Below are 26235 nucleotides of genomic sequence, written 5' to 3'. Positions count from 1 at the left end.
GACCCAGCATAGCACAGTTTCTACCGTCATCTTACCAAGGCAAATAACCTCTCCCCTTAAGTCACTAAGCCAATTCCAATGACCTATAAAATTTTAAGCAAGACACTAGTTTTAGACATATCTACACAGTATGGATCCATGAGCAATCATAAATTACAGCTCCGTGCTTTGATTGTAACTTTGAAAGGTCTATCAATAGCCACCAAAGAAACAATCAATCTCTCCCTATTTGTCAATATTTATCCACTACCTCAGCTTCAAAACTAGTATAATTTCTTTGTCTTTGATGATGACGGTGAGCTCTTGACACTGATGGGAAATTTGAAATGTAAAGGATTTTTGGCATCAATCAGAAGCAATTTTGATCTGTTATATCAATATCTACTGGGTCTCAATTGGAAGACAGTATTTGGATACCAGGGTTATGGAGAAAAGCTTTCAAGTCAAAGTGTTTGAAATTATTCTAAGTAGGGCTGAGTCTACTGGGAATCCTTTTTTTAACACAGTTTGATTTAAACACTCTGAATGATTAAGACATTTGAAGATATATTTTAGAATGGACCACAGTCTTCTATTAAAATCCTCATCTAAGCCAAAAGTGATAAAAAATTAAAATTAGATAAATGTTAAAAGTTCACTTATATAAGTCCTAGAGATCTACTGTAAAAACAGTACCTATAGATAACAGAACTGTTAGCATACTTAAAATTTTTCTAATAGGCTAGATCTTATATTAAGTGTTCTTATAAAAATAACAATAATAAAGAGGGCAGGAGGAAACTTTTAGAGGCAATAGATACGTTTATGTATTGATTGTAATGGTTTCATGGGTATATATTTATCTTCAAACTCATCAAGTTGTTTACACTAAATATGCACAGCTTTCTGTATGTCAATCATACTCCAAAATAAAGTAGTTTTAAAAAATTCCAGTAATCTATTATAATAAATATTTATGAAATATGGTTGTATAATATAGAAACATAATAAAATTAAGAATTACATGATTGATTATTCCAGATAACCAAATGGTACACACATGAGTATTAAAACATATCTTAAATTGTCACTATTTTAAACAGAAATAGGTTTAAAATGTATTATTTAGAGCTATGTTTTCTCATTCAGAATATGACAAACATTATTGATCTGTATCTTTGTAACTCAAGTGGATTATGCTATTTATCCATTAATGCTCTGTAATTGTCAAGGTCTAGACAGGAGACAGAACTTGCACTTAACATTTTAACAGCAAGAATTTAATATATGGGACTGTTAACTATGCATAAAGTTGTTAGCTAGATGACTATAAAGAGAAAGCAAGAACATTAAGGTATCATGGAGAAAGCCACTGCAGGAAAGAGCTACGACCCATAGGACTGAGTGAACAAAGGGACTGCAGTGGCATTATTGAAACGTGAAACCTTGGTGGGGGCACTACAGGGCTGAAACTGAGCCTCTGAGGAGGGGGCATGTGATTGCTAGTACTGATGTTCCTCATCTTGGAAAAGAGGCCATGCAGAGTTGGGAACACAGAGCTCTGAGAAGGGGGCACCTGTTTGCTGGAACTAATGTCTTTGATGATGGACGGCATGATGCAGCTGTTTCTGCGAGCACTGGAAAAACTGTCAACTGGATTCAGCTGCTGTGATGAGAATAAACTGATGCTGCTGAGGTGAAGTGCTGCTAGGGGATATCCACTGGAACCACAACTCCAGAAGCAGCCCACAGGAAGGGAACAGGAAGAAGCAGGCCCCTCTACCTCCCCTAGCCTTGTGGTCTCCTGCAGGCGCCCACTATTACCAAAGCCTAATAGAGAGTCAGATGGCAAAGCAAAAATGTGGTTTGCAAAGTTCCAGCTCCAGCATCACAAAAAAGATACAGAAGGGCAAGTTTGGTACTGAGAGAAAATAGCATGATGACTGGCACACGGCCTTAAGAGATAAACTACAGATAGAACAAAGCACACCCTTTCAAAGAACCCTCCCAGGAAATCTGTTGACTTTTCTGTAAGCACCTTACGTGCTCTCTTCTAAATATGTTATCCATGATTCAAGGAAGAGTGGGGAAAGTTTGTTAAAGGTACCTGTTTTACCCATGACCCCCAAAACAATAGTGTCCACCTTTAATGCAAGTTCATCTTTCTCTTACAAAATAAATTACAATGGCTCAGTGATAATTGTTCACATAAATTTTGAGGAGTCACTATCACTTATATTTGGAATCTGGGCATGGATTAAAATATTAAAGTGATCAGAAATCTGACTGATGACCTTTAATCCCTTAGTTAGCTGAAGCAATCAGGGTATTGGATACCAGGTCTTTTTATCTTATTTGTATACCTAACAGGATGGAATAATCATCCAAAAATACAAAATACAGGTATTTTGATAGCAAAAATATAATAAATTTGTCTCTCTGGAATTAAGATCAAAGCATATGGTATTGTATAGGACTTTGCTTACCATAAATTGGATTAATTCTTGCAATTTGTGAATTGCCAAGAAGCATTTAATTTGAGAAATGTTATGATATATCAAAATTTAGTGAAAAGCAAACAATTATTTCTATCATCTTCATGCCTACTGAATTGTTGGTTTGACAATCCAGAGAGACAGCAGACCTATGGAGGGGAGAACGAAAAATCTAACTCTTTAAAATAAGTCTTTGTCTCTATCTTGCTTAAAACAGCTTCCCAATGAAGCAATTCTAATCTGATTACATAGGCTTGATCTTGAACCTACATTTAGAAAGAACTCATTACATCAACAGAGATTAATGGAATTAGAAATGGATTTTACAGAGATTATTTAAGTAACTCTATAGTTTTATAATTAACAGGGTTTTTCTTTTGACTTCCCACTGAGGGAAAATTTATCCATGTATATTTATCAACATAGGGTGCTAATATTGTTCAAAGTACTTCTTACCTATTAACATCCCAGATTTTGCTAGTTGTATCCAATGAAGAGGAAGCCACAAAATCACCACAGGAGTGCCACGTGCAGGACCATACTGCATGGGTGTGTCCTTCGAAGGTCAAAATGCAATTGCCTTTAGACAGGTCCCATAATTTAACTGTAGTGTCACCACTTGAAGTAGCCAACTTGTTGCCACTATTTGCAAGAACATAAAAAAGTAATCTGTTAAAAAAGTCAACTTGCAGTTAATTTATTATGAATGGTTGTATTCTGTGAATAACTTGTGTGTGTGTCTGAGTTATTTTTACTTTTAAGGACATATCTTTATGCCTGAATCTTATTATCTTATTTGAGTCTGCACAATTTGATACTTCCTTATATTGTTTAGTAATTCAAATTGATTAAAGAACTGCTGTTGCACAGTTTCTGTATTAATTCTATAGTCTTCCAGATTAATCCACTAAACAGCACTTTTTTAACACATACATTAGTTTCAGGGCTATGTTAGGCTCTGTGGATGATATAACCTCAGAATGATGAAAATTTAGACGTGGGCTAAGACAATTTCAAACACGTAATACAACATAAAACAGTAGGTCAACATTGTTTATGTTTGTATTAATTAAATGCTGCAGGAGTGAAGCTTGCATTTTGAAGAAATATGTGAATCAGAAATGAGAGGGCTTTGGAGCTACATCTTGAGAGATGAAAGATTTTGAAGAGCTGGGTGGTTAAGAATGAGTCATTGGATTTTCCATTTGAGTCATTAGTAGATGTTAAAAAAGCAGTGGCTTTCAAGTGGTGGACCCAAAAACAAGTTTAAGAAATGAGTGGGTGTCCATGACTTGAAAAGAAACATCTAGGATTTTTTGTAAAATATCAACTGGAAGAAAATTTCAATGCCTTCCTCTTCTCCACATCCTTCAGCATTGTTTGCTCCTTCTGTGTGTTCTCTTAGTAACTTTTCTCTCACTGAATATAACGAACTGCTTACCTGCCTCCTTCCTTGTGTTTTTGATGGGGAAATGTTTCCTCTCTCTGTTTCTACAGCATCAAGCATTATGATTAACCAACTGAAGTGCTCATTAAATGCTTTCAGAATGAATAAATATATGAATGAATGAATGAAGTGATGCTATAAATGAAGAAGAAAAGTTGCCCAAAATTTCTAAGACTGTAATGGCACTTGCATCAAGACAAGCATTTTGCTTGCTTGTTTTTACTTGCTTACTTTTATGCTGAGAGAATTAAACTTTTATGAGCAGCAACCACTGGAGAGGAAGGCTCAAAGATTCTGCCAGAAAAGCAGATGATAGAGTGAAGACGTTTGCATTAAAGTGATATTTATTTCTTTTTCAAATTAGCAGATTTTAAAAATTACTAAAAAAAGTACTATATAAGGGTAGTCCTTTACTAATAGGTAGATATTAAAAACTGTCCTTTGCTTTGCAACTGTTGTTTATCTGTACATGTTTGCCATTAAAATTTTTACTTTTTAATATTAAAACTGAACAATACATTTGTCTAAAGATACCACATTATAACATCACATTGAGGGTTATAGCTTCAAAATATGAATCTGGGTAGGGGCCTGGGGGGACACAGACATTCAGTCCATGACAGTATATAAGTTAAAAATAGGGATGGTAGAAAAAAAGAATACATTTTCCTGGTCAAAATCTCAGAGGAGAATGATATAAAATGGGATACAGGCAACACTCAAAGAATTACAAGTTGACAATTTACAGAAACTGGAAATTTAAGATGTAGAACCACAGATTCTGGAAGAAAAATGTATACCAAGTGGAATAAACAGTGTAAACAAAAAGAAATCTTCACTTAGATAAATTTTAGTCAACTGCAGAGCACCATAGGCAACAATATAAATAATTAGAAAAATAAGAAGAGAAAAAAGAGAAGGAAACGTTATTTATTTACATAGTGCTTAACACATGCTAAAAACTCTACTAAGCACATTATATACATTTGATCCTCACAAGCATCGAATAGTTTGGGCAGCTTTATTATCTCCAAAACACTTGAACAGTATCACAGAGTTAGTAAGTGGTGGATCTGGAATTTCTTCAAAGAGCCAAGAGAAAATCAGGTTACTTTAGAATTATCAAAAGTTCCTCTCAAGACAGGCAAATAAAAATATCCTCAGCTAAACAAAGCAGTTCTCCCCTATGGGAACTACTAAGAATGTATTTCAAGGGGGAAAAAAACAGATCCTAGAAGGAAGATCTGAAATGAAGGAAGGGTGAGCAAAGAATCTGGTAAACATGTCAGTATATCCAAACACTTATATAACATCAATAGTGCTTGAAGAAATTTAAACAAGAAAACAACAGTAATGTTGACAATAACATTCCTGTGGAAGACACTACATTGATTAATTTTAAACTTTATGAAGTCAAGTCTGCATGGTAAAACGTTAAGGTTAACCACTAAAAGAACAGGAATAGAGTACATAACTTCTAGACCAGTACAAAAAATGAGAAATAGGTTTTTGCTTTAATACCCAAAATAAAGCAAGAAAGGAGAAATACAGCACTAGAATAAGTGGTAGGAATAGAAAACAAACAAGAAAAGGCAGTAGAAAAAAAGTGAAACATAATAATACCAGTAAATACAAATGACCTAAACAGGAAGTTAAAAGACAAAGATTTTTCAGTTTGGCTAAAAATGAACAAGTTCAGCTACATGATGTTTACATGAGGCACACTAAACTCCTTAGGACATAAAAAGGTCAAAAGTTAAAAAAAAAAAAAAGATACCTAGCCTAAAAGGAATGGGAAAAAAAAGATGAAGTAGCTCTATTAATATCAGACAAAAAAGACCTTAGGGCAAAAATGTGTTATTAGGGATAAAAATAGTCCCTATGTAAATAAATAAAATGATAAAATGCTTCACTCCTAGGAATATTTTTAAACTAAATTATATAAAAATACTGAATGCATCTTAACTGATAAAAGTGACAATGTTAGCACCATAGAAACAAAAATGACCAATCTACTGTCAAAGTGAAATATTTATGCACCTCTCTCAATTTATTTTCTAATTCAAAATTCAAAAAGATATGGAATCTTTAAGGAATAAAAATTACAACCTTAATGGCTGTATATAAAAGCCTTTGCCAAATAACTAGTGACTATACATTCTTCTCAAGTATATACGGAACGTTTATAAAAACAGAAAATATAGAAACCCATAAAGCAAGTCTTAACAAATTGAACATTTTTGTTATCATAGAGGTTATATTTTTCTCATCACAATTCAATTGTTATAAATGAATAACAAAATCATATATTTTTAAAACCTGTATATATATGAATTTTAAAACAGTTTTAAATAACTTACATGTCAAAGAAGAAATAACAGTAGATATTTAAAAATAATTAGAACTAAATGAAAACACAACATATTAAAACTATGAAGGTGAAATCAAAATAGAATTTTAAAGGCAACTTAATTTCTTGACCTCCTAATAATGAAAAGAATACAGCCTCAAAATTGTTCTGCTAAACATGAGATTTTAAGTTTAGAAAAAATATGCTATCAACTATGAGAATGGAAGATCAATAAAGACCAAAGTGGTTCTTTAAAAAAACGAAAATAAGTATACCCCTGCTAAGTCTGAAAAAAAAGAAAAGAAAAACATCCCTCAATATGACAATCTATTAAGCCATACACTAAAGAGATTTTACAAAGGTATAAAGTAGTGTCATTCTTTTCATTTTTCTTGAAAATTATTTTTCATAAAAAATGTTATATAGGCATGAGTTTTTTGCAGCTTATGAACAGCCTACAAATAAATCATATCAAATTTGGTTGGGTCAAGCCCATTTATACTTTACAAACAGTAAGCAAGAATTATCATCTGTTTTTATAAATACTTTATATTTTCTGTAATTGTTTTATTCCTTATTTTTCCATATTCTTTGTGCAAATTATTGACTTTTTCAGACTTTAGCACATAACTGCAGAAATATTAGAGTTTGTTACTGTCAAAAATGATTTCAGTTTTGAGAACTAAATATATTATAACTTCCAGATTGATGCTAATTACCTGTTTTTACAGATATGTGCTAATGTGTTTCATTAGAAAGGGGTGGAACAGAAAGAAATTAATGCCTCTTGTGTCACAAAATAGGAAGTGGAGAGAGTAGAAACAAGAAGACGTGGTTGGCTTCTCCCTCTGGCTCTGCTAGATGACCTACGTGACTTTGGACAGGCCATTTCACATTTACATTTAACACTTGTGAAATTCATTGTCTTTATTTGAAAATATGGATGATATGTTCTGCTCAGTATAATTTAAAGTGTTGTTTTGAAGATCACATCAAAGAACTTTTATAACAGCACATTTTTAATTCCAGGTATCATTCAAACTTGCGATTATTTTTTTAAAAAAGATTCTCTTGGATCTCTAGTTCAGTTTTTATGTGAAATTGTTTACTCACATTTCCATAAGTAGTGGAATGAGATCCAATTACTACCATTATATTGCAGTCTCATCTACCTGTGTCTATCTACTCAATAGTACTATATGAATTTGTAAAAGGACTATCAGTCACAGTGTTCTCAATTACCACAGAATACACATGTATTATTTTATGTAGCAGAATAACATACAACCAAAATCTAATTAAACTATTTTCTTCTTCTGTGTTTGCATAAGTAAAAGATCTAACTTTGGTTTCACTGAGCTCATAAAATGATGACATTAGGACAGCTCACATTTAGAATTTAGATTACTTGAAAAACATTGTCACATTTGAGATACAGTTTTACTGTCCCGTTTGTGAGAGTCCACCAAACTTTAAGCTAAAAATTAAAAGGGCTTAATACTTTCATACAAGTTACTTTAAACCCTTACTTAGTCTTCGATACAGAGCTGCTTGGCTGCATTAGGGCTGGGTGTTGAGGGCACTGTGAAAGAGGAAAGTAAGATTTAAGTACAGGTCCACAAAGAGAATGGTCTTGGTTGGTTTTCTGAAATAAAGGGTGCCCATGTCCAAATGTTCTTGCCTTCACTCCAAAGTGATACACCCTTTTTTGTGTAGGAATCTGGAATCAACCAAGAATCACAAACAAAGCAAATACGGAAGACAGCATTATATGCAGATATTACAGACTCCAGCAGAATCAGAGAGGCAGGACTGAGCATTCAGGAAAGAATAAGCTTTCCCTGGCTGGATACAAAACTACTGTCCTTTCTTGGGAGGGTAGACTGCTTGGAGCTCCAGGTTCACCTCTGTCAATTAAGAAACTTCAGTGGGATTCTTAGCTCAACCATCGTTTACACAGGAAAGGCAAGATGCTGGCAAGTAGACTCCCCTGCAACTGTCATACAGTGTTTATAAGATATACTATTTATTAGGTAAATGCACAAATGATATACGTAATAAGGAAGGAGAGAGTTCAACTGGAAATATATCTGTGTTAATAGAAGCATAGCCTATATCATTTAGGCTATGAACAAGTTTATACAAGGGCTATATGAACAAGTTTATAACAAGGGCTATATGAACAAGTTTACATATAGCAAGACATCTTGGTACAGAGGAAAAAATATAGAATTACGAAACTACTAACATGTTACTAGCTATTTTTATTCTGTTTTATCCTTTGTATTTACGTTATCGTTTTAGGTTGTAGAAGCAGAAGAACAGAAATTGGTAGGTTAGCTTATGAAACTTTATGTGGAGATTATGAATAATGGTGTCATCTTGGAAATAAGAGAGATGCCCCCAGAATGCCTTCAAACTTTCAAGTATCAATTTAAATTTGGTGAATTATATATTTCATTATGTAGTTTTCTTATTGCATCCAACATGCTTCTCTGAGTATTCTCCAGTCGTCATTCACATAGGTGTATGTATGTGACATATTTGTGAAAAACATAACCTTGGGTAATTAAATGATGTTCTCATTCTTTTTTAAATTAAGTTTCTATGCATACCTTAGGTCTTTGTCTAGAAAAAATTATTTTCAGGGTATTAAATCTAAATTTTTTCAACTACCTCAAGACCTCTACATTTGATATTTTCCTTTTTTTTTTTTCCTTTCTTTTGGCGCAATGTTCTAGGTAGAACAGAATACAAAGTGCAGGGTACAGGCCCTGAGAAGGGCATGACTTGTTCAAGAAGCTGAAAGGTCAGTGTGGGGGGAAGTGGGGGAGGCGGGAGGTAGAGGAGGTGGGGAGTGGAATGGATGGGAGGGGGTAGTGAAGATGTAGAAATGGAGACTTGAGAAGTAGGAGGAGCCAGGCCACTCAGGGCCTATTGGCAACAGCGAGGTAGGTATTTGGAATTTAGCCTAAGTGCTAAGAGATTTCAAGACACAGGAGACTCATTCATCCATTTCACAGTTGGTCACATGCTCCAGACACTGTACCAGACAACTCAGTCCAGCATCCCTCCATGCTTTTCAAACACACCAACCATGCTCCCCTCTGCACACACTTCCTCTGAAGCTAGGATGCCACCCCCTTGGATATTCCCATGGGTTGGTCCATGAATTCAGTTAAAAAACCTTTTCTTTAATTTCACCTTATCATGGAGGACATCTCTGACAATTCCACTGAAAATACTGTATCATCTCAGCTTTTTGCTTCTCCCTTTTCCCCTTCACTGTTTATTTCTCTATAGCATTTATCACAATCTATTAAGCTATATATCAGTTATTTCATTTATTGTCTCTCTCTGCCAATAGAATGTAACATGTATGAGGGCAGGAACTATTTTCTACTCTCTACCACATCCCCAATGCCTAGATTTGTGCTTAGCATGTAGGGACTCTCAATAAATTGCTGCTGAACCAAGGACTCAATGAATGAAACACAATCACAAATATGACAATGTCGCTGAATCCCTGTTTTTAATGGATAATTCTTGAGGTTTATAAATACAAAGAACAGTGTAGGCAAATGGATCCTAATGCCCCATTTTACCATGGGATATCTTATTTGGGTATTTATTTTCTCAAAGAAGCTTTATTTCGTGGCATAATAAGTTATTTCCTTCTGAATTTTGCCTGAGTTATTATATATAAAATTTCAGACCATGCTGAAAACATTATCATACAGCCTCAGGAAGATAGCATTTCCCCCATCCACCTCATACCTTCTTTGGAAAGATGCAGGACATAAATAAATTCAGTGAATAAGTAATTAGCTCACTTTTAGTTGCAGAAATGATATATTTTCTGTTTCTAGTGAGAAGTCAAAGAGTCTTTGAGTCTTTGGATCATCACAACAGGGTTTTAATAAAGAGTCATGGTAGTGTAACAAATTCTAAGCATTAGGTCTGAATTACACCGGTAGCCTCCTAACTGCTTCTGGCCTCGTCCCTCTACAATCTTTTTTTTCAGTACAGAAGCCTAAAGGATCCTGTTCATGCTGCTCCTCCACTCAAACCCTCCAATGGCTCCTCATTGCCCAGAGTAAAGCCAAAATAAGGCCCTACACGATCCACCCATCACATGCCTAGTTACCACTAATTCCTTCTCATAACACTCTCCTCCTCCCTCGCTACTCTAGCTACACAAAGACTTTGAACCCACTGTTTTTCCTTCTGGGAATGTTCTTTCTCAGAAAACCGATGACTAGGTTCCTTCCCTATCTTCAGGACTTTGCAGAAAGACACATCAAAGAGGCCTATCTAAAATGCAATCTCACCTCTGATACTAGGCTTCTTTCCTATTTTGTTTTGTCTTGTTTTCAGTAGCACTTACTATAAACTTACTGTGTATTTTACTGATTTCTCTTGTCTATTATTTGTTCTCTTTAAGCCCTCACAGTTTCGTGTGCCTCTGCTTTACCTAGTTCTGTGCTGTTGAATAGATTCACAGATAATGAATGCTTTTAAGTTGGATTCCACATCCTAGATTCAGACGAATCTAGTTCTTACAGAAACATATTACAGTTGGCCCTCTGTATTTGTGGCTGCCACATCCACAGATTCAAACAACTGTGGATCCAAAATATTTGAAAAAAAAACACTCCAGAAAGTTCCAAAAAGCAAAACTTGAATTTGCTGCATGTTGGCAACTATTTACATAGCATTTATATTGTATTAGGTATTATAAGTAATCTAGATATGATTTAAAGAATATAGGAAGATGATCATAGGTTATATGTAAATACTGTGCCATTTTATATTAGGGACTTGAGCATCTGCAGATTTTGGTATCTGTGGAGGTCCTGTAACCAATCCCCCAGTGGATACAGAGGGACAATTATATTTACTAATAGCCTCAATCCTACCATCTTGCGATGGTGGGATTAAAATTAAAAATTTTATTTAAAGTACCATCTCTCTGAGCCTAGAATGTGAAGACCCAGCTACCGCCCCTCTTCTCACAAAGTTCCAGGAGATGCCTCATTTTCATTCAGACCAGGAACCAGGCCTCTTTCTCATATCACCAGAGTCAAGACCTCTCTATTTCCAAATATTTTGTCTATTTCTGGCCCAGTGTTCACATGGTCCATAGGACAGAGAAGCAACTCTTTATCAAGTATTTTTTTTTCTTTGGCCACGTATAGCAGTCCTTCTCTATATTTGAATGTGGCCTTGCACATCACTGAGTCTGCTTACATATGGGGAAATTTCTACAACCCAAATTCTCTAGTACTTGGGTCTCTTTCAACCAGTTCTACGCTATAATTAGATTATTGTCTTTTTTTTAAGTTTGTTAATTTATTCAGTTGCTTCTGAGGATCCTCTATTTACCAAGGATACAAAGGATATGAAGGATATAAAGTACACATATTTCTCAGGATATGAAGGATATAAAGTACACATATTTCTCAAATTCTTTACATTGTTTCTTTGGATTAAGTTACAAGAGTTAGAAGTTTGTATATTCAGGGATCACTTTCTCCTCTTCCCCTTCACCACCATAGAATTGCTTTTACTGAGTTGTCTGTGGTTTTGTTCTACTGCACGAGAGTAAGGATAGTTAAAAGGCACAGCACTATGAAAATCTGTATTATTGAAAGGTTATTGTTGACGCTATTGTTCAATAGATTATATATTACACTAGAGTGTCATATACTCTTAATATGGACCCAGTGTTGAAATGTCATTCAGGCCTCAATAGCAGGAGCCATTGCATTGCTTCTGAAGAGCTTGAGGAGATTTCTCTTATTGACAATGAAAATTCCATGGCCGACTAGGTCTAATTTCTGTTGACTGTTAGAATACTTAGGCCCCAAAAGTTGAAGCCCTCCTTTAGCAATTAAAGAAAATAACATTATATTATGGCTTTTATTAAGGAATGAATGTCCATATAGCCAACCTTTAATAGAAAGTATTTAAGGTAGAGTACATGCATTTTATGTATTAACTTGACTCCTGGCTTCATGTTATTTTACCTATTCTAAATTATCCTTCACCCTAATTATCTCTCAAAAACATTATCTTCTTATAGTTGCAATTTTTCTACATTCCTTTTGAAAATGCATGATACGAAATATAATGCAAAAATCTCAAAATGTACTATGCACTGGGGATCTAAAGATAATTGAAATAAACTTTGCCTTCAAGGACCTCATGGTCTAACAGCTTACACAAATATATAACCAAGTAATTATAATATTTCCATAAATAATTTAATATATAATATACAGGATACAGGGACAGAGAAGGGTGTAATCAGTTTTCTACTTGGGAGATGGTCATGAAGTCTTTAAAAAGGCAAACATTTGAACAGTATCTATATGTATAAGCAGGTGTCCACAAGGTGAAAATAGTAAAGAAAAAAGGATGAGTGTTCAGCATGTGTAAACTGTGGGATATTCAGAGATTGTTAAGTATTTTGCTTTCAGGAAGAGAAGAGTAATGGAAAATATTGTCTAAATAGATAAAAAATGGTCATATAACAAAAGATCCTTCCTACAGCCTTAAAGAGTTTTCATCTGTAGGCTATGAGGAGAAATGAAAGGGTTTTAAGAGGAGTTGGAAAAGCAGTCAGATAACAATTTTAAGATGATAACTCTGGGAACATGACAAAAACCAGATTGCTGGGGGAAGAGCAGAAAAGATGTTAGAGAATTGATAGTGATTTCCCATAGCGGCTGGTACTTGATTATAGAACTTAATTATTTTGAGATCTATGCTTTGTATAATTATAGTCATTCCCAGATTCTGGTAAATGACTCTCAAGATAAAGTCTCAGTCTAACACTTGTGTTGTCCACTTAGCTAAAAGATTGTTCCAAGTCTAAACTGTAATAATGAGGATATGCCATTTTTCCAGTGGAAAGCCCCTCTGTGATGATGCTGCTTTGTTACCTTACCTTCTTTTAACCTCTGATCTGAGTCAGTAAAAATCCTGAAATGCACAATTTTTCAATGGACTCTTTTCTGACTTTCAGGAATACATGGTAACCAAAATATGCAGGTGTGATCCTGAGTTCAAGTCTTTGGAGGATTGATCTGGCAAAAATATTCAAGGTCAACAGAGGCAGGACAACGTATTTCATCACTTGAAGCAAAAGACTAAATATAGAATGAAATACTTTCTTAGCAGCCTCTGCTTTGGCACCAAGAGTTGTTGCACAAAGCTGCAATAAGATAAGAATGTAGTAAAGAGGAGTGCTTTACACAGACATGTGAAAATTCTAACTGAAACTGGGATAATATTTTCGAAATAATTATTCTCCACATCCAGTTTGGAAAGTACAATTAGAAAACGATTTTCCTCGCATTCTGGGAAGGAACATTCAACCTTGGAATAAGGTTTTCTCATGATCCACATCTGCCAAAGCCACACTGGCTGAAATCCTTACAATGAATACAAATGATCAGGATATTTCTATGGTTCTACAAGAAGCAGTGCCTTTGTTTCTGGTACAAAATAAGATGTTTTCCATAATTGGCAGTATTATAGGGACAATTAAGATATAGTCAAAACTAGCTTGACGAAAGTGAATTCATGTATCATGGAATTCTAGAATCTCCAGGCTGGGAGACTCCTTAAATCTATCTAATCCACTCATACATCTCTCATTTTAATTATTTCTATTAATTTTATATTATTTTATTGCCCAGCCTCTATTTAAAACTTCTGGTAACAGGAAACTCAGTTTATTTGGTCTTGAGCAGCTCTGTTAAAAAGTCTTCTTCCCCCACCTCATTAAAGTTAGTAATAGTCCTTGGCATCATTCAGAATTCAAATAATTCTACTTTTACTCAATACCTTTCAGAGTAGAGGAGGAAATCTATCATGCCCTAGGATGACATGCTACTCACCTTCTTTATCACCCAAATATTCTTCTCCATGCCACTTCCACTTTAGAGGTACACAGGGATCTAAGAAGCTGTACATCTACTCTACCTTGACTCAAATTGGTCTTTTTCTATTGATTAAGCCATGTATTTCCATTATTCTATTCCAATCTTGCATCCTATCTCTTTAAATCTTGGTAATAAATTTAAGATCATATGTATTTCCACATAATTAAAATATGTGGTTCACTTTGCTTATTTCCCATTCTCTGAGGCATTAGATACTCTTATTCTTTTATTACTTCTCATGTTTCACATACAAATTGCTATTTTCCTTTCCATGACAGATTTTTTTTTCTTTTTTTTAATGACCAGGCTCATATTCAGGTTGAAGTTCTCTTGACAATATCAGTTTGTTTCAGGATAAACAAACCTGTTTCTAATATTCTGAGCTATACTGCATTTCTACCTGGGAACCCAATTGAGCATTTCGGTTTATAAAACCACTTTTCAGAAATCCAAACTCCATTAACTTAAATCATGTACAAAGCAGGCTGTTCACCAATCTTGTCCCTCCATCCCTGCAAGTGTGATAAGGGAAAGAAGTAATAGTAACAACACATATATCCCCAAGTTCTCTAATTTCCAAAGATCTCATAATCCCCAAAATGTTTTGCTGATCTTTCTGGGAGTGTCATCTGTTCCACCATAAAATCAGTTGTGTGGATAGGGGAACATAAATATGATCTCAGGAAATTTTCCATCACATTTCTCATAAACACTGGAAAAACAGCACAAATTTCACCTGAATTTGCCAAGCCTTCACAGATCGGATATTCTTCACCAGGGCTGTACCATTTACCAAGGAATTAACAACAAGCAGGATAGATATTAGTCTCTTTTCTCTGTGAATTCTGCACCTCAAATTCTAGGTGTATTAAATACCTTTAGGTGTATTAAATTTCATACTCAATAGCTCTTGATTGTTCTGGAAATAGGTTAAACTAGAATATTAGCAGAAGTTAGAATCTTATGTTCTAATCACATCTTTGCCAATTAAAAGCCTGGTTGCTTATGAAACAAACAGTCTTTCTGGAAACTAGTATTCTCATCTGTAAAAGGAAGAAATAATACCTTTCTACCGTGACTCCCTAGTATGGATTAAACTAAGGATGTTTGCCAAAATATAACCCACAGAGCAGTTGTGGGCATTAAGAAGTAAACTTTGTGTATCTCTGTATAATACTCTTTAAGGAGTTGTCATTTGCATGGGGCACACTGATTTAAAGAAATAATAATAATAAAAAAAAGTAACTCAGGGGCAGGAAAGGCATTGTTTTTTTTAAAAGGATGATTGCTCTTCTTGCTATCTTCCAGGAAGTCAGCTTTTTCTTGCAGATAAGATGAGGTTTTGTGCACAGAATAAATGTGAACTCCCACTGTGCCATCACTCCATGTAAGGACTAAATTACTGGCTATGGAACAGTTAGCTACAGCAGAAGCTGGAATTAGAAATTAGATGTTCATCATCCATCATATATGGATAAGCATAGTGTGCAATGAGCTCTGACTGGCAGTGACCCACTAGAGCTAAGCACAAGCTTTAGCCTGAGATTAACAACAGACAGCATGGCTCTTGGAAGGTGAAATCTCTAGAAAATAAAATAGTATAGATATAATGCTGAAAGCTTAAGGAAACGCATGTGGATGTAGAAACAAAAAAAAGGAAACATATTTTTAAAGATATTCACAAACACAACAAAGTCTTAGATATAAAATAATTGGGAGGAGAAAGTGATGAGGAAGTTTGGCAAACTACTGCAGGATCCAAAGTAAAGACTGTGGAAACAGAGTGGGCAGAAGAAGCAACACCAGAGTCAAATGGTACATGATTATTATTATTACTATTGTGCAGTTATTGTGGGGATGCTGGTATTCAAATTTGGCTGTAAAGCATAGCCAAACATGCTTCATTGTTAATAATGTACTATTCATTACACCAAATTATACAGAGCTGTATTATTTTTAATTACTTTATTTTCTTTAAATAACAACTAAGGAATTCTAAACGTGTTTCATCTAAAGTAGAAGAATATATGCAGCCACTATGGAAAATAGTATGGAGGTTCCTCAAAAAGCTAAAAATAGAGCTGCCATATGGCCCAGCAATCCCACTCCTGGGCATATATCCAGACAAAACTATAATTCAAAAAGATACATGCACCCCTCTGTTCATAGCAGCACTATTCATAATAGCCAAGACATTGAAACAACCTAAATGTCCATCCACAGATGAATGAATAAAGAAGATGTGTTATATACATACAAAGGAATATTACTCAGCCATAAAAAAGAATGAAATAATGCCATTTGTAGCAACATGGACGGACCTAGAGATTATCATACTAAGTGAAGTAAGTCAGAAAGAGAAAGACAAATACCATATGATATCACTTACATGTGGAATCTAAAATGTGACACAAATGAACTTGTCTATGAAACAGACTCACAAACATAGAGAACAGACTGTGGTTGCCAAGGTGGGTTGGGGGCATGGTGAAAGATGGATTGGGAGTTTGGGATTGCAAACTATTATATATAGAATGGATAAACAACAAGGTCCTACTGTAGAGCATAGGAGACTATATTCAATATCCTGTGATAAACTATAAGGGAAAAGAATATGAAAAAGAAGATACATATATCTGAATCACTTTGCTGTACAGCAGAAATTAACACATTATAAATCAACTATACTTGAATAAAATAAATTAAAAAAATAACTAGAAGAATATGAATTTTAGTTACTCCTACAGATCAACTGCACACTGGACTTGTGTCAATTTGGGTCAGATCATCCCAGAATGACTCTACCTATAGATCTGTATACCTGGATGATATGCTTGGTGTCCCCAAACATCACAATGACAAAAGTACTTGGAATACTGTAAACTATTACTGAAATATTATACTACTCTCTGGCTAATAAGAGAATTGACACATTTGGGGACATATACATACAATGACAAGCTTATTTTAGTCCCTATTCAAAGTTCCCATAGATTTAAAATTTTTATTTATATTGGCACTATTTGAAAGTCTTACTGATGGCCCATTAATATCATAAAGAGTCATAAGTAAAATTGTTTTATGCTTTTTAATTTATATTTTTGTATATGTAAAATTATATTTACAAAAATAAAAATTAAACTAGAAAGAAAAATAACAATCTAAAAGTTAATGATAGTATGTCAAAATTCATAAATACTCTGAAGAAAACATGATTTAAAAATATACTGGTCACCCCCCAAAAAATGAAATACTAAGGTATCAATCTAACAAAATGTGTATAAGATCTATACAAGGAAAACTACAAAGTTCTGATGAATGAAATCAAAGAACTAAATGAATGGATAAATATTCCATGTTTAGAGAAAGGATGACTGAATATTGTCCCAACTTATCTATAGATTCAATGCAATCACAATCAATAGCCCAGGAAATGATTTTGTGGATATGGACAAGCTGATTCTAAAGTATATGGAGAGGCAAATGTCCCAGAAGAGCCAACACAATATTGAAGGAGAAGAACATAGTTGAAAGACTGACACTACTTGACTTCAAGACTTACACTAAAGCTATAGTAATCAAGGAAGTGTGATATTTGTGAAAGAATAGACAAATAAATCAATGGAACAGAAGAAAAAGCCCAGAAATAGGCCCCCATAAATACAGTTAACTTCTCTTTGACAAAGGAGAAAGGACAATACAATGGAACAAAGATAGTCTCTTCAACAAATAGTGTTCAAACAACTGGACATCTACATACCAAAAAATGAATCTAGACACAGATCTTACATCCTTCACAAAAGTTAGCTCAAAATGGACTATAGACCTAAATGTAAAATGTAAAACTATAAAAACTCCTATAAGGTAACACAGGAGGAAATATAGATGACCTTGGTCATAGTGGTGCCTTTTTACAATACCAAAGAAATGATCCATGAGAGAAATAATAGGTAAGCTATATTTTTTTTTTAATTAAAAACTTCTGCCTTGTGAAAGACAATGTCAAGAGAATCAACAGAGTCAGAAAAATATTTGCAAAAGACACATTTGTTAAAGGACTGCTACTGAAAATATACAAAGAAACCTTCAAACTCAACAGTAGGAAATATTTTTTTATATCTATGAATATACTTTCTCTTTCATGTCAGTGACACCAATTATACTTATGTTGTGACATTTGTTTATGTCCTCCACATCTGTTATTTCTTCCCCAACTTTTAAAATTGTTTTCCTATTTTCTCTGCAGTTAGTGATTGTTGCAAGCTTTCTTGGAATATAATTCATTTTTATATTATCACTCCCTTGAAAGGTTAAAATTTATTTTTAGCTGTGTATGTTTTCTTGTAAGTTATTTTGCTTTGATATGGTGAGAGTGAATTCCCCTTTACTCCCTTGCCTATTTATTTGAGATCTGTTTGTCTTCCCTTCCAATCTAGAGTTTAAGAGCTAAGGATTTTATATTTTTCACTGGTATATCACTAAAATCTGTGTGTGTGTTTGTGTCTGCATGCTTGTGTGTGGAGGTGGTTAACTTAACTGGATCATGTGAGTTTTCATTTGAGGAGCAGTTTGGGAACTGCTGTTTTGTTTCTGATTTTAAAAAATGTTTCTTATAATCATTTATTCTCTTTAATCTAGAGTACTGTTTTCCCTAAGGGATAGCATGACCCAGACTCTTCCTACTAATTTATATGGGGCCCTGGAAGATGAGGAGCTTCTAGTTGTTTCTCCTACACTTAAAGAAAACCTATGGTAGTAGAAAGTTACTTCTGCACTTACAACTTTTCTATTATTTTTTCCTAGCTGCCTAGACTCTCCTTTAATTTGCATATATCCAAATTGTGCATTATTGTTGAGAAGTCTTAATACATTCTAATTTACCTTTCCCACTAATGTGGGTAGGATTGAGGCAAGCACTGGAAACCTCAAATGTTCCTACACAATCTCTTCCTTTCTTTCTTTAGCTACACTTCTCTAAAGTTTATGTCAAGAAGTTACAAACATTTCATTTTTTCAATGGCAGCTAATGAATTGCTTTGCCATGTACAATATTCCAGATTTTGTTTATTTTTAACCAGCAAAAGGGGAGAGATGCTGTTTGATTCATATTAATCTTCACTATCTCTGAGCTTCTCCAATGTCTTCTTTTCCTTAAATTATATCAACTAACTGTTATAGCATGTCAATACCATTTTAATACTATGTTGTTCAAGAGTATGCATTTACAATCATGAATTATCAGTTAATTTTTACAAGGAAAACTATTCTTTGTTTATATATATATATTTTTTTTCTGTGTTTGTTTATCATTTAGTTTTTCAAACCTTTGAAGTATGGAGATGATAAAGGACAAATAAAATATTCCTTTATGGTAAATGGTAAAATGGGATAGAAACATAACTAAAATAGTAATATTTAATGGAAATTGAACAGAAAGAGAAATCACTGAAGACTGGTCTGTCCAAAGCAGACTGAACCTTCTGCTTTGTAGAAGGTGTGAGATGAGCCTGGACTTCAAAATGGGGAAGGCTCTGGATGGACAAATGAGACGGTGGAGAGCATCCAAAGTGAGTAAGGAACAGGGTAAAAAGTCAAAATAAAGTCCAAGAGCAGGATTAAGTATTTTGTATCCAGTTTCTTAGGTACTTTGGCCAGGACTAAGCATTGTGTTGAAGAAAAGGGGTGTGCCAAAATCAGAAAATTTATCTGAGTCAAATTATGGAGGTCCTTGACTGTTATTCTGAAGAGAATCATCTTTTCTCTCTTTATCTCTTTTTTTTTTGTTGCCAGAAATAACAGATAGTGACAGAGTAGTTGCACTGGAATATAACACGATAGATAGCAGTGTTTTAGGATAACAAATCAGTCAGGGCTGGACAATATGGACTTAAGGGAGGCAGGCACAAAAGTAAGGCAGTTTTTGTCATGATCCATAAATTAGATCATGATGTCTTAAAATAGCAACTATAACAGTAGTATGATGGCAAATATTTTTTAGTGCCACAAAATGTTGGGAATATAGAAGTGAGCAGTATGATTCCCAGCCCTATTATCCCAGAGTTCACAATCCAGCAGAGAACACAGGTATTCTTTTTTAAAAATCTCTTGTGTGATGAATGCTGATAAGAAGATATTAAGTGAAAAACTATATCTGGGAAATTTTACTAATCTGGGAGGATCAGGGAATGCCCTTAATAGTGACTTTGAAACTTGGTGCTACAGACTGACTGTTTGAGTCCCCACCCCCACCAAAAATTCAGATGTTGAAATCCTAACCCCTTATGTGATTGTATTTGGAGATGGAGCCTTTGGTAGGTAAGTAGGTTGTGAGGTTGGAGCCCTCATGAATGGAAACAGTGCCTTTATAAGAAGAGACAGAACGTAGCTTGCTTCTTCTTTGCTACCATGTGGGGATACAATGAGAAGATGGCCATCTGCAAATCAGGAAGTAGGCTCTCACCTGACATTCTATCTACCAGCACCTTGATCTTAGACTGAGATCTCCAGACTGAGAAATACATGTTTGTTGTTTAAGCCACCCAGTCTATGGTAATTTTGTTATAGCAGAACTAAACTGACTAAGATACTTAGCCCTGAAAACAAATTAAGAGTTAGCTATGTAAACGATGAGGGGGTCGGGGGGAAGAGAGTCTAGTGAATATTTCAAGCAGAAAAAAGACTATGTAAAGGCCTTGAGGTGCTAGATAAATATCATGGTCAGTTTTCTGGAATTTTCTATGATATCCAAGAGGCTTTGATGAGCAAAATGATTGAGAAGACTTAACTACATTTAAGCTGAGCAAACTTGATCTGAATTATCTTGCTAAGCATGTTGCCTCTTTTATAAAAATTATAAAATGCATTAAAAAGTTGTCAGAATCTGGGCTTGCCTGGTGGCGCAGTGGTTGAGAGTCTGCCTGCCGATGCAGGGGACACGGGCTTGTGCCCCAGTCTGGGAAGATCCCACATGCCGCGGAGCGGCTGGGCCCGTGAGTCATGGCCGCTGAGCCTGCGTGTCCGGAGACTATAAGCTTAGTGACACATGCCATGACAGCAGAGCACAAACCCCAACATTGAAATTATGCAGTGGCAGAGAAGTACACGATTCAGAAATGAGTTCTAAGGCCTGGGGTACTATGATAAGAAACAAGACCAGCCAATAACTATAACAGAGATCATATTAGTTATGGGAAAGGGCTATTTATCTTTGGAAGGAGAAGGGTGGAGGGGAAAAGTAAACATTTTAATCAAATCCAATACTTTGTTATTGATTTCTCTTTGCCAGACATACCTTGTAGAATACTTACAATGCTTCTGACACTGAGATATTTGGCCAAAGCTATTGGATTAGTCAAGGTGAAAGCTCTGCTCCTGGTGTAATCTCTTGAATTTCATTTATATGTGATTTATTCCTTTCTCCACAAGAAGGCTATTTTTATTGATAAAATTAATGAAATTGAGAATCCCAGAGGGAATTTGATGTTCACTCACACAAAATAGGTTTGCAAAACGTAAGAAGCAGCCAAGAAAAAGATTCAACTACATAAAGATTGTGTTTCTTCTCTTCCTTTTGTTTTCTGTTTTCTTTTCTGTTGCAAAGTAAATACTAGTCAGATTTTCTGTCCTTTTATGTGTTAGTCAATTAGTTATCCTTGAAGTTTCAAATTACTGAAAGCAATGTTCCTAAACTTGAAACGCATGGTTTTGTTATTCAAAAAAGTTAATGTCATTTACTGCCATTAAGGCTGCACCTGCCTGTAGTTGGAAACTTTCACACAATGTCAAATCTGCAAGGATTTTTAAAGTAAACTCTCTACTGGGGTTGTTGGTATTATTGTATTTGCATCATTAAAGTTAGGACAAATGTCAAAAATATCTTGACAAGCCTTAAAGGTGTCTTATTTTCATAGCCTCAGTTAGGGTTTCGTATCAGGCTGAGCTATCATAGCTTCCCCAATGTTTTAAAATAATGCCCTGGTTAATATTTAATGTAACTACAGTAGGTCTTATTGAGTTTTATGTCAACCAAAGACATCAAATACAGAGAAAAAATAAATTTACAGTCATAATAAAATAAAATGATAATAATTCCTAATGAATACACATCAGACCCATTTTTATTTAGTGTCAAAATGATAGATATGGAAGAAATATAAGCTATAGGTCTTTGTTCTTACACATATGGTTTTAGTCTGGAGTTGGTATTTAGTTTTCAGACCCTGAGAATGGTAGCACTCTAAGGACATTATTCCTCAGAAACCAGTCCCTCTTGTTTTAAATCTAAGGCCCAGAAGAGACAAACAAAAAGTTTCAATGTTAAATCAGCATGAGAGCAAGAAGAGAGTCTACTCTTCAATCTACTTCAATCACTCTTCTGAACCCTCTTCATTGTGTTCCAAACACATCTAAGTTGTCAAATGCAATGGACATATTCACTCTATATCTTATCTCACACTTCGGTGGTGCTGACCTTCTCATTTACCCTGTTTCATGCATCTCTTTTTTTCCTGGCTTCCTCAGATCCATTCTGTCCTGGCTCATATCCTGCTCCCTGGCACCTCCTTCATAGACTCTAATCATAAATCAAGAGTCTCTTCTCCTCCCATTGAACATTCTGCTCCAATTAGTTCATCTATTCCTAATCAACCCCCACAATGTAGGGCTTCCATATAATATATCACCCAAATTGGAGCAATTTTTAGAGTAAGGGAGGTGCTATTAATAGTTCTATAAAGATAACAGGAATACACTGGGACTTTTCTGGGCAAACCTGGATGCACGGTCACTCTATCCATATGAAATGATAGAATGCAAAAATGGATTCAATTCTCCACCTCTTCCTGTATCCAAGCCTTTGACCTTGTTACTTCGTAGTTCCCACCCTCTTTCACTCTGGGCTTTGGCCAATAGAATGAGAAGGGAATTATGTTATGCCCATTCAAGCCTAGTCCTCAAGAGAATATGCACAAGTCTGTCGGTTCTCTTGTATAGTTGAGCTTGCTTGTCTTTGTGCCTGAGCTTCTTTGTGAGAACACATCCAGCCTACCCTGTGGGAGGAATGTGAGAAACATGTAGAGGATGAGACATGTGGAAGATTTTGAAGGCACTCCAATGACGCTACCAGAAGATGAGATACACAGCAGCTTGGCCTGAAAACAGATATATGACAGAGCCCAGGTGAAATCAGATCTTCCCAGATAAGCCCAATCTTTACTGATGACCCACAAAATTATGAGCTAAAGAAATAATTCTTATATTAAAAGCTAAACATATTTGGGATGTTTTATTATGTAGCATTATGTGGCAGTAGATACTAGCTGAAATCTCCTGAAATTCAGATTCACATACCAAATATCTTTACCTAAATACCCTAAAGACACTTCAAACTAAATAAACCCAAAATGAAGTTATAAAAGTTTCCATAAATGTATTCCTTTACCTATATTCTTTATCTCAGAAGCCCAGTTTTTCAAGTTAAAAATCTGGGGCCATATTAAATGCTCAATCTTTCCCAATTCTGATAGAAAAGTTATTCTTATTGTGTCTATCTCATATATCTTTATAAATCAAGTTTTTGTTCTATTACCACTCACTGGGCCTTAGCCTTTCTCAATCAGGGGTCTAGCAAGAGACTTAAGCCCTAATGTCATAATACACCCATTGAATATACCATATTTATCTCTTATACATTCAGAAATCCAGAATTAGAGAATTGAAAAAGTATCAGTTTTCTCTAGTGTTTAATTCCCTTGAAGAATCCAGATTGAAAAAGGTTAGGAGGCCTTGCTCAGTTTTCACCTGGACTATTTCATTAGTCTATCTGGTTATTTTACCTTTAGCCTCACCTTCTTCTAATTGGTCCTCCATAAGTTATATTTGCTTTAGCCTTTGCCATTGTTTTTCACCTGTCAGTGAATTGTATTTAAGAGGTAAAGTTTGATTCTCTCTGATAAGATGCTAACAAAATTAAAACAATGGTATATTTAACATATTCTTAATACCTTTATACTGCTTCCTTTGCTATCAGTAACAATACTTAGGTAAGAAAGCCTGCTGCTGTCATGTCATGATTTTTATGACGGCTATTATCACCCTATGATTGTGCTGAGTATTTGATAGAGAGTTGAAAATAAATGGAAGAGTCGTTCCATGAGCCAGTTTGCTCATATGGATGTGGACCTGGTGCACATTTACATCAAAGCACATTGTCGATCCAGAATGACAACTCTCGACCTGAGGGCTTGATGTGTCTTTCAAGGCGTTACATCCTCTCAGTTAAAATGCTTTCATATATATTATAATGCCTTCCTGAGGTGAGAACTGTGAGCTTTATTTGTAAAGCAACAGAATTTTCTAAAATCTGCACTAACTTGCCAAGGTTTCCTCTGTAATTTAATCAGGGCATCAATCAGCAAGGTTAGGTCATACAAGCGAATATTTCTTTACAGCTTAGATACAGTTGAATGATTTTTGTGATAACTAGAGGCAAAATGTTAGTTCCTCATGACATTTAACAGTTCCTGGAGTCATTATTTTGACAGCATCTATTTGACCTGAGAAACTTCTTGCCTATAGAAATAGTCTTAGGGCAAAATTTGCTTATATAAAAATTCAAGAATGAAAATGACCTGAAAGGTCAATTTTAATCATCTATTAAAAATAAACACAGGCTTCTGAGTAAGATAATGATACGGACACAAGCTACTAACTCTCCCACCCATAGTTTGTAAGAATGACCAGGAAAAAATGAAAACAAAGAACAAATGCTCTAATCCTGAAACTAAGAAACTTGTCATCAGATACCCAAGATCTCAAAGAATGTCTGCTAAATACATTACACACCAAATTAGCTAGAAGAATGCATAAAGATCTGGTTTGTAGTTTTAAAAACAGCAGCATTGGGACTACCCTGGTGGCACAGTGGTTAAGAATCCACGTGCCGATGCAGAGGACACGAGTTCGATCCCTGATCTGGGAAGATCCCACATGTCACGGAGCAACTAAGCCTGTGCACCACAAGTACTGAAGCCTGCACACTCTAGGGCCCGTGCTCCGCAACAAGAGAAGCCACTGCAATGAGAAGCCTGCATACTGCGACGAAGAGTAGCCCCCACTTGCCACAACTAGAAAAAGCTTGTGAACAACAACGAAGACCCAACACAGCCAGAAAAAAAAAAAAAGGAAAGAAAGAAAAACATCAAAAAAAAAGAGCCTGGAAAAAACCCCCACTAAAACCTCCTTATGGAACAGAGGGGAATTTATGGGACTAGAGTTCATAATATACAGTAGGTCACTGCAGCAAGGAGTGTTTTTGGGAACAAGTGTCTAAAGTATAAGCTGAATACCCAGTGGGAGCTCCCTCTAGATTTGAATGGGTCACAAAACCTCAGAAGCTGACCTTCCTTTTGGGAAAGGACTAAGAAAAGAAAAAGCTCACAGAGTCTTAAGGTTTCTTTTTGAAAAGGTCATGCAAAATAATTGGAAAGTCAGCACACTTAGACCCATTTTCAATTGAGTTATTTCATCTTGGTTTTTTTCGTTAAACCAGAAGATCCTTGAAATGATGCTAAAAGAAGAGGGTAATTTTAAAGAATCAGAGAAAGTAACTCTCTCTGAAATCCATTCACTAACAAAGAAAGGATAAATATCTAGAAAACTGCTGCATCATACTTCCAAAATATTCAAGACAACTTAGCATCAAACAACTTAGCATCTATGAAGTTAGAGAAAGCAGTGGGACAGTAGGAAATATCTGAAATGAGGATCATGTAATGCATCCCAGACATAGGGGTATTTGTAAAAATGGGATACAGAATGATAAACCCCACTCAGGAAAAGAATTCAAAACTATAAATAATTTTTATATATGTAGAATGTGTATTTTAAGTTTAATGTATCAGTCCCATGTGATCAAATGTTTTCTGCTAATTGGATATGTACCACTTATGGCTCACTCATCCAGAAGTGTTTTACAAGAGTAAGGCCACTGACAGCTTCTTAGGTTGGTCAGGT

The 26235-nt window shown here is 35.0% G+C and overlaps 1 protein-coding gene across 1 annotated transcript in view; it reads right to left on the bottom strand.

Annotated features, from left to right (window-relative positions):
• Positions 1–26235, bottom strand: part of SPAG16 (sperm associated antigen 16) — an 864330-nt gene that overhangs the window by 403477 nt on the left and 434618 nt on the right. The window contains exon 12 of the mRNA XM_065880870.1: positions 2931–3116. Coding sequence (XP_065736942.1) covers positions 2931–3116 — 186 coding nt within the window. The remainder of the gene's footprint in view (positions 1–2930; positions 3117–26235) is intronic.

This window comes from Phocoena phocoena, chromosome 7 (assembly GCF_963924675.1).
Source record: "Phocoena phocoena chromosome 7, mPhoPho1.1, whole genome shotgun sequence".
Lineage (NCBI taxonomy): Eukaryota > Metazoa > Chordata > Mammalia > Artiodactyla > Phocoenidae > Phocoena > Phocoena phocoena.
This window is presented reverse-complemented; position numbering and strand designations above follow the sequence as displayed.